Source organism: Sardina pilchardus, chromosome 8 (genome assembly GCF_963854185.1).
Source record: "Sardina pilchardus chromosome 8, fSarPil1.1, whole genome shotgun sequence".
NCBI classification, from domain to species: domain Eukaryota; kingdom Metazoa; phylum Chordata; class Actinopteri; order Clupeiformes; family Clupeidae; genus Sardina; species Sardina pilchardus.
Window position 1 is genome coordinate 28,575,427 of NC_085001.1, and position 10,000 is coordinate 28,585,426.

General features: G+C 48.3%; 1 protein-coding gene across 1 annotated transcript in view; it reads right to left on the reverse strand.

The window, feature by feature from the left end:
- Positions 1-10,000, reverse strand: part of LOC134089167 (citron Rho-interacting kinase) — a 79,388-nt gene that overhangs the window by 31,975 nt on the left and 37,413 nt on the right. Inside the window, exons 12-16 of the mRNA XM_062543516.1 lie at positions 9,769-9,878; positions 8,893-9,067; positions 7,877-8,074; positions 7,042-7,095; positions 1,823-2,020 (exon numbers count right to left, since the gene is read on the reverse strand). Of these exons, the coding sequence (XP_062399500.1) occupies positions 1,823-2,020; positions 7,042-7,095; positions 7,877-8,074; positions 8,893-9,067; positions 9,769-9,878 (735 nt within the window). The remainder of the gene's footprint in view (positions 1-1,822; positions 2,021-7,041; positions 7,096-7,876; positions 8,075-8,892; positions 9,068-9,768; positions 9,879-10,000) is intronic.

Genomic DNA, 10,000 nt, shown 5'->3' on the forward strand with positions numbered 1-10,000 from the left:
TCTCCACTGCCCTGTGATGTTCTCTCTCTCTCTCTCCCTCTCTCTACCTCTCCATCTCTCTCCATCTCTCTCTCAGGGCTGGTCTGTGATGTCCACGCATCCTGGTCCAACTCGACCTGCGAGAGCGCCGATGACACATGCCTCCCACTCGCCTCTCGGATACCCATCATCCTCTCTGATTACGCAACTGCGGGGATGGAGACGCTGTACGCCCACACACACACACACACACACACACACACACACACACACACACACACACACACACACTTCCACGGGCGCTTGTCTTTATCTTCACCTTCTCCCTCTTCTTCTCTTTCTCCCTCCTCTTCCTCCTCTCCTCCTCTTTCTCCCTCTACTCCCTTCATCTTCCTCATACATCTCTCTCTCGCTTCATGTTCTTTCTTATTCCTCCACTTCTCTGCTCTCTTCATCTATCTCTTCTTCTCCTCTTCTCTCCCTCCATCTCTCCTCTGTGTTCCACTGCATATTCTCCAGCTGTTCTGGGCTGCTCTGGTCTTCTCTAGATCTTGCTAAAACTCCCTTCTCTTCTTCAAACTTGTGCCCTCCTCTCCTCCATTTTCAACCTGTTATATCCCCTCCTCTCCTCTCCTCCCCTCCCCTCCTTTCCTCTCCCCTCCTCTCCTTTACCCTCTCCTCTCCTCTCCTCTCCCCTCCTTTCCTCTCCCCTCCTCTCCTTTACCCTCTCCTCTCCTCTCCTCTCCCCTCCTTTCCTCTCCCCTCCTCTCCTTTACCCTCTCCTCTCCTCTCCTCTCCCCTCCTTTCCTGTCCCCTCCTCTCCTCTCCTCTAGCTGTTTTTTCTCCTTTCTCTCTCTTTCTCTGTTAGGCTCTCCTCTACTCTGGCCCTTCTTGTAGTCTTCATTAAAGTTGTCCTCTCCTCTTTTCTCCTCTTCACATCCTTTGCTCTCCACTTCACCTCCTCTTCTATCCTTCTTCTCCTCTCCTCTTTTCTCCTTCTGTGCTCTCTTCTCTTCTCCTCCCCTCTCCTCTTCTTTTCCCTCCTGTTTTTCTTTAGGGCTTTCTCTTGCTTTCTCTTCGCCCCATCTCGTCCTCCTTCTTTGTCATGTCTTCACTTAATCTCTTCTGTGCATTCTTCCTTTCTCCCCTGTGTCTTCATGTCCCTTGTTTACTTCTCTATCATCTCTTTATCTCTCTCTGCTCCCTCCATCTCTCCTCTCCTCCTCCTAGATAGATCTCTCCACTTCTCTCCTTTAGCCAAGTAACAATAGAGCTGGCCACAGCTTTCCCTGCCTTTTAAAGCCCATTGTTATGGGAGGGATTTAAAGCCTCCCGCAGTTGCGGTTTATGGTTTATCGCTGCTGTGTGTGTGTGTGTGTGTGTGTGTGTGTGTGTGTGTGTGTGTGTGTGTGTGTGTGTGTGTGTGTGTGCTTATATGTGTTTTTAAGTTTATGTTTATACGTTGTGCGTTTCTACTGCCTCATCTAAATGTTTCCAGAGATCAGACATTTTAGCGTGTTGACGTGTTGAGTCTCACACACTACCTTTAAGAAGTGTTAGTGATGAGTCAGGGCCGATCCTCTCAGGTGTAATGATAACATCACAGCACACTGATGCCAGTAGTAGCGTTAGTTCAGCAGGAACCAAGCACACCCACCTGTCTCTACACCCAGCAGGACTTACAGTACGTCTCCCAACAGCCTCCTAGTGCAGTATTCTTAGCCTTGTCGGATGATGAGTATATTTATAAGTATAGTGTGTGTGTGGGGGTGTGTGTGTGTGTGTGTGTGTATTTGTGGTTGTGGTGGCGACCTGCGGGTTTTTGCGTGTGCTTTTGTCTCACCTGCTTCTGGTTGTTGAGGTGCATCTCTCGGTCGGCCACCTCGCGGCGCAGGCGGTCCACGTCCTGCGTCAGCTGCATGCGCTCCTCCCGCTCGTCCGTGGCCTCGTCCAGCTGCTTGGACAGGTAGAAGTTCTGACGGTTCAGCTCGGCGTTCTCCTGGGTCAGGTGAGTCAGCTGCTCCTCCAGGTCTGTGATCACCTGGGGACGAGACAGGACAGGTAAGGGGGCAGGTACCTGCTGCTGATTATGGATGGGATCAGGTGCTGTGTACTTTTTTTTTATTAGTTTCTTAATCTTTCATATACATATACATATATATATATATATATATATATATATATATATATATATATATATATATATTGTGTGTGTATAAGTATATATATATAGAATTAGTATAGAATGTCTATTTATACTCTACATATACTGTACGTATCTGTAGATATTTAATCTGGAAAACCTGTATTTATCCAACTATACACTGTACATCACTGTCTACACTGTCTACACTGTCTACACCTCTTCACTGTCTACACAGCTGTACTGAACCTGCACTTGGTATTTAATGTTTCTTTGCACTTCTGGTTGGATGTCAACTGCATATCATTGGCAGCACTGTGCCTGTAGTCTGCTAAATGACAATCTCATCTAATCTAATCTAATCCAAAACATTATTAAAGATTACTAAAGACGATCATCATTAAAACAGTGAATGATTTCACATCAATAATAATTAGACTAAAAAGATATACCGCTATCTGTGTGCATACTGGAGTGTGTGGGAGTACTTTTTCTCACTTGGAGTTAAGATTAGCTCCAAGAAGTGTGACTCGCTGTGCGGTTTAGGGTTCAAGGTTGAGATGTATGTGGAGAAGAATTCTCAAGCACTTATCTCTTTATACACACATTTAGAATTTCATGAAAATCATGAAAAGGAAGCACAGAAGTACAGTACAATATACATTGGTTGATGTTTAATACAGTATATAGAAACATATAATATGGTCAGTCTCTGGAGTTCGTTCAGTGAATCTATTGTATCCAAATGTCACCCAAAGGTCAAAAGTGATTCAACTGAAAGAGAGTCCTTTCTGTTACTGCTGATAACATTTGAAGCTGCTTGTCTGCACATCTCAGAGGGGTGGATTGTTCTAGAATGATAAAAAAAAAGAAAAAAGATGCAGGATTCTGATCTGGAACTTTGAAGCTGAACCCAGTATTCCGTGAGTGCTGATTGGTCCTGGTGGCTGAGCTAACGAGTCGTTAGAGGATGGGGAATCAAAGCGGAAACTCATGATCTGAGGCTGATTATAAAGCCATAATGCCATGAAAGAAAGACCTCTCGTCAGTGGACAGTGTGAGAGCGCCAGGGGTACCACACACACACACACACACACACACACACACACACACCGAGGCTGCAGTGCTAGCTCAAGCCCACAGTACCATGCTGTTCTGTCTAGCGTGGCAGCACAGAACAGAACAGCGCAGAGTGGAGTGCACAGCGCAGCGCAGGGCTGGGCTGGTCAAGACAGTTGGCAAGAGGAGACGAGGACGGGAGAGACGCCAGATGAATGAGCTGGCACAGGAAGAAGAGATGGAGGGAGAGAGAGAGAGAGAGAGAGAGAGAAGAAGCAGAAGTAAGGTGAGAAAAGGAGAGAGAGAAAGATGGAGAAAAAAAGTACAATTAGGAGAGAAAGACATGAAAGAGCAAGGGGATGGGGTGAGAAAGATGAAGGAAGAGAGGGAGAGGGGGATGTTGAGATAGCGATAGAAGAGGGGAGTGTGAAAGAGAGACAGAGAGAGGAATAGAGAGAAAGGGACGAGGAGACAGAGAAACAGAAAGAGGAAGAGAGGGTATGGGGAGAGAGAGATGGAGAGAAGGAGACAGTGAGATGGAGTGAGGGAGGAGGAGGAGAGATGGAGTGAGGGAGGAGGAGAGAGGGATGGAGATAGATGGAATGAGGGAGGAGGAGAGAGAGGCCAGGAGTGTGGGAAGCTGGGCATCATCATTACTGTTATTATAAACAGTGAGGGAAAAAAACAGAACAAATAAACAGAAATGAACTGACCCACTTTGTGAGTGCTCTGTCCACGCCTCTGAGTGAAGGAGTTGACGGACATCATTACCAGTCCTGACTTCCTCACCTTTAAAACCAGTCCTGACGTCCTCACCTTTAAAACCAGTCCTGACGTCCTCACCTTTAAAACCAGTCCTGACGTCCTCACCTGTAAAACCAGTCCTGACTTCCTCACCTGTAAAACCAGTCCTGACTTCCCCACCTTTAAAACCAGTCCTGACGTCCTCACCTTCAAAATCAGTCCTGACGTCCTAGTCCCCTAGTAGCCTACCAACTAGCAAGGCACCAAACCCCAAATGACTTCTGGGTGCCACAGCAATGGTTGCCCACTTGTCTGGGTCTGTGTGTGTGTGTGTGTGTGTGTGTGTGTGTGTGTGTGTGTGCGTGCGTGTGCGTGCGTGTGCGTGTGCGTGTGCGTGTGCGTGTGCGTGTGTGTGTGTGTTTGTGTGTGATCACCATGGATGGGAAGTAAGCAGAAAAAGAATTTCCTTCGGGATCAATAGGTCTGTCTGTCTGTCTATCAATCTATCCATTGACTCTACAGTATATGGCTTCCATCACTTACACTAACTGTCTTCCGATGACAATCAGGAAGGTTAGATGCATCGCGTTAGCAACGGATGTGCACTTTCATAGTGTACATTAAATCAGAACAACTCTACAGAGCCCTGCTTTCATTTTCTTGCTTTTGGATTTACTGTATCATTTCAAATCACATAAAGGCAAACAGCATGACATATAACATCAAGTGAAATACTGAGAGAAAACTTTGGAGTTGTGTTCACTTCCTTGGTGCACTGGTATAGTCATTGTGTGTCAATAAATTCCATAACACTGAGGAACTGTTGAACAACAAGACCCACATATGTGGCCGCTCGACAGAAATAGCTGTGGCAGATCTGGCAGTGAAATCGGCACCGGTTCATCCACGCCACAGCGAGAGATATAAAGCAATCACCAACCAGCTTGGGTGTGGGAGGATGAGGAAAGTAGGGCAGGAGGATAAGGAGAACAAGAGAGAGAGAGAGAGAGAGAGAGAGAATGAGAGAGAATGAGGGAGTGAGAGAACAAGTGAGAAAAAGAGAATGAGCAAGAGAACAAGAGAGAACGAGGAGAGCGGAAGAACAAGGCAGAGAGAGAGAGAGAGAGAATGAGGGAGAGAGAGACCAGGGGAAGAAAGCAAGAGAACGAGGGAGAGAGCAGGAGATAGAGGGAGAGATAGAATGAGGGATAGAGGGGGAGAGAGAGAATGAGGGAGAGAGCGGGAGATAGAGGGAGAGATAGAATGAGGGATAGAGGGGGAGAGAGAGAATGAGGGAGAGAGCGGGAGATAGAGGGAGAGATAGAATGAGGAGGAGAGAGAGAATGAGAGAGTCATGCATTAGATGACAATGGGCTGCTAGGCTGCTAGAGGTATTTGAAAGGGAACAGCTGTGAGAGTTCAGCTGATAGAGGCCTCTTCACAGTCACCTCCCTCTCATCAGGCCAACGCAGCAGGAGCATAATAAACATCATTATACAGCACTGGCCTACCACCAACACCACCACCATCCCCACCCTCTCCACCCCCACCACCACCCTCTTCAATACCACCACCACCACCCTCTACATCCTCTCCATCAACACCACCACCATCCCCACCATCTCCACCACCTCCACCACCCTCTTCAATACCACCACCTCCACCACCCTCTCCACCACCACCACCACCACCACAGCCCTGTCCACCAACACCACTCTCTCCACCACCACCACCCTCTACAGCAGGAGATACACCAACCCGACGGTTGGACGTCTGGAGGAGTTGGATGGGGTTGGGAAGAAATTGGTCCGGTGTGTCCCAGTTCGTCGGAGGTGGTTGGGAGACTTTTTTTCCCGATCGGGATCTCGTCGAGAGACTTTGAGCTTGCTCAGTCGGGGCTAGCTTCGGCGTTGGGGTACTCTGATTGGTTGTGCTAATTTCGTGTGACATGTAGCCTACAGACAGGCACTGTGTGAGAGGTGTTGGTTGCTGCACCTCGAAATGGCTACCCCTTGGCTTGCTTTGTTTGCTAGTGTAGCACAGGCTGGTTTGGTTTGTTTTGTTTACTACTAGTTGTCCGTGTTGGTTGCAAAACAAAATGGCTTGCTTTGTTTGCTAGTCTAGCGCTTGCTAGTTTTGCTACTACTAGCCTACTACTACAACAAGATACTTTCTTGGCTAGCAGACATCGGGCACGTGAAAAGGGGCATGTAATTGAAATGTGTGTGCTTTGTTTACAGTATGTGCTGCTCACGAGAATAGCACCCCTGGTGCCACCCCCGGGGGAGTGTTTGCGCGGTCGCAGAAAGTTTACGCGGTGGCGGGGTCGATTGACGTCGCAGCAGTGTGTTTCGCAGTTTGCTGTCGGCTGTCGGCTCTCAGCCAACGCTGTGTGACGCCAACATCGGGAGTCTGGAATTGGAGCTCGAGTCCCTCTCCACCAACACCAACACCACCCTCTCCACCACCTCCACCACCCTCTCCAACACCACCCTCTTCAATACTCAAAACAGCCCTGTCCTACCACCACCACCACCCTCTCCACCACCACTATCCTCTCCACCACCACCACCCTCTACAACACATCCCTTCCCAGAGCAGTTGATTAAACAAACAGTGGACAGTGACCAGCCTTTGACTTGAGTTGTGGACACAACATGCTTTCACTCTCATACGGCAGGTTGGATGTAGTCTGGCTGCCACCAGACCAAGCTCAATCATTTGAGATTGAACATTAGTCTGGGGAGTCTGCACTGTATTTCTACTGCACAATAGGCCTGATTAATGGGCATAGTTCAAATTTGGATAGTCCTTCAACCAATCAGATCAACGATCCAGGTGCGCCTGGTGGATAAGCTAGTTTGTGATTGGTTCCAGCAAAAATGGAACGAAAGCAGGAGAGATGAATGTGCAGGTGTCCAGCCTGAGCTGCAGGGCCACATCCAATTAGCAGCAGATGGGGCTTTGTTTACCCAGCCTAGAATTGGACTAGAATTGGACTACAGCAGTAGATTAGATGTGTAAATAATTCATGTGTGTTTGATGTTTGCATGTTTTGTTAAGAGTTCGAGAGGAATAAGACGAGGATGAGACGACGAGGTGGATGAGAAACATACCGCACAGCTGTCCCTCAGTGCGTCAAACTTCCGCTGGATCTCATCACGATGGGCCTTCACAGGAGGAGAGATGAGAGGAGAGAGAGAGGAGAGAGAGAGGAGAGGAAGAGAGAGAGAAGAGAGAGGAAGAGAGAACACACTTCATTAGAGTCCTCCGTTAGTGTCTGCTCTTCGGCTCTGCAGAACAGAGAGCCATCAGTGAGAGTGTGTGTGTGTGTGTGTGTGTGTGTGTGTGTGTGTGTGTGTGTGTGTGTGTGTGTGTGTGTGTGTGTGTGCGTCTCGTGTATGTGTGTGTGTGTGTGTGTGTGTGTGTGTGTGTGTGTGTCTCGTGTGTGTGTGTGTGTGTGTGTGTGTGTGTGTGTGTGTGTGTGTGTCTCGTGTGTGTGTGTGTGTGTGTGTGTGTGTGTGTGTGTGTGTGTGTGTGTGTGTGTGTGTGTGTGTGTGTGAGTCTCCATGCTGGAGAGGGAGTGCTATAGGGGCCCAGGAGGACCTCTAAAATAGAGAGACGCTTTTGGACTGAGTGCCCGTCACACACAGAGCAGCCATCCACTGCAGGAGGAGTGAGAGGCTATGGAGAGATCTTGTGTGAATACTAAGCTTATGATTATGATGCTATACTGTGTGAGTGTGTGAATGCTTGATTGTTGCTGCGTGTGTGTGTGTGTGTGTGTGTGTGTGTGTGTGTGTGTGTGTGTGTGTGTGCACGTTTATGTGTGTGTGTGTGTGTGTGTGTGTGTGTGTGTGTGTGTGTGTGTGTGTGTGTGTGTGTGTGTGTATGCGTGTGCGTGTGTATGCGTGTGTGAGTCTCCATGTGTGTGTATGTGTGTGTGTATACCCTCAGTACAGTGATCTCTTCCTCTGCCTCGGCGGTGGTCTCCTCCAGCTCGGTCTTGGCCTGCTGCAGCTGGTTCTCCAGGGCGTGTCTGGCCGCCTGGATGCCCGTGATCTGGGACTCGCGCTCCTGCAGGGACAGGGTCAGCTCCGACACCTGCCGCTTGATCTCCAGCTTCTGCTCCTCGTGCTCCAGACCGATCTGACCAACACACACACACACACACACACACCATCAGCGTTACACACACACACACACACACACACCACCAGCGTTACACACACACACACGTCGGCGCACACACACACACCGACACCGACACCGACACAAACACACACACACACACATACACACACACACATACACATGGCTAGACGTATTCAGTGTTCGGCACAGACCAAACACACACAACAGCAGGTCTGTCTGAGGCCACTGCACTCAGAGCAGACAGGATGAATAGACATGTCTCTACTCCTCTATTCTCCCCTCATCTTTGCATCTGTTGTCTCTGCTTGGCTCTTCTCCTTCTCCTCCCTTCCTTTCTCCCTCCCACTCTCTCTCTGACCTCATCCCTCTCTCTCCATCTTTCTTTCTCTCTTCCCCTCTCTTCTCACTCTATCCTCCACCCCTCTCCATCTCTCCCCCTCTCCTCCTCTCCTCACTTCCCGTAGTCTGGTCTCCAGCTCCAGTACTCTGCTCTTGTGACTCTGCTCCTGTTGACTCATCTTCTCCAGGTGCTCCTCCAGGTCCCTAACTTCTCTCATCACTCTATCCTCCATCCTCCTCTTTCTCTCTCCTTACTCTATCCCCCATCCCTCACTCTCTCTCTCCTCCTCCCTCTTTCTCTCTCCTTCACTCCTCACCTCTCATAGTCTGGTCTCCAGCTCAAGTACTCTGTTCCTGTTGACTCATCTTTTCCAGGTGTTCCTCCAGCTCTCCCACTCTATCATCACTCTATCTTCCATCCTCCTCTTTCTCTCACCTCACTCTACCCCTCTCTCTCCTCCTCCTCTCCTCACCTCCCGTAGTCTGGTCTCCAGCTCCTGGACTCTGCTCTTGTGGCTCTGCTCCTGTTGACTCATCTTCTCCAGGTGCTCCTCCAGCTTGGCGTTCTGAGCCTCCAGCTTGCCGGCCTGAGACTCCAGGTAGAACTTCTGCTGCCGCAGCTCCGAGATCATCTCTTCCTGTGCTTTCCTGATACAAGACACACACACACACACACACACACAATAGAACCAGTAACAACCTGGAGTTGCCGACAGGCCTGGGATATTATGGGATGAGCTGCCTTGGCAACTTTTTATGATATGGAATGAGAACTACTTCAGAGAACTTTTCTGTTGAGAACTACTACAGAGCCTTGGAACTACAGATGTAAACAACTATTTTGGTCAACCAGTATATTTTTAGAGGTGTGATTAATAAAATTGAACTGTTGAACAGAACAAATTGAACAACTCCATTCAGGGTTTCAAACTGTGTCAGACTCAATGGAGTATAATAACTATTCTGCATGTGACTAAATGTTGCTTTCATTATTAACCTTCTGATCTTCAGTCATGTGCAGGAGAGTAAGTGATGGACAACCTCTGAGAAAGTTTGTGTGTGTGTGTGTGAGAGAGAGAGAAAGAGAGACAGAGAGAGACTGAGAGAAAGAAAAAAGAAAGAGAGAGAGAGACTACTGATTGAATCAGTTCTAGACTGACTCACTGACTGACAGTCTTATTATAAAACAGCACTGGACCCACAAGTTCCTCTGATAATAGAGTGATTAAGTGTCAGAGAGAGGATGAGATTAAATGACTAAACATTCACTTGTTGATTGGTTAATTGTTTGTTTGATTGATTGATTGATTGCAGATCTCAATAATGCAACAGTGGTATGCAGTACTTACATGTTCTTCTGAGTGTAGATGCTGCTGTTAGCCGCTAGCTTGTTAGCCTCAGACAGCTCAGCGATCCTCTGCTCCAGACTGCTCATTTTGGAGTCCATGGCATTAATGGTCTGCAGAGAGAGAGAGCAAGAGAGAGAAAGAGAGAGAGAGACTGAATACATTGCCCTAACAATGCAACAGCATGAAATTATCTATTTCCAGAATGCGGAGTGCAGGCTCAGATCTCTGCACT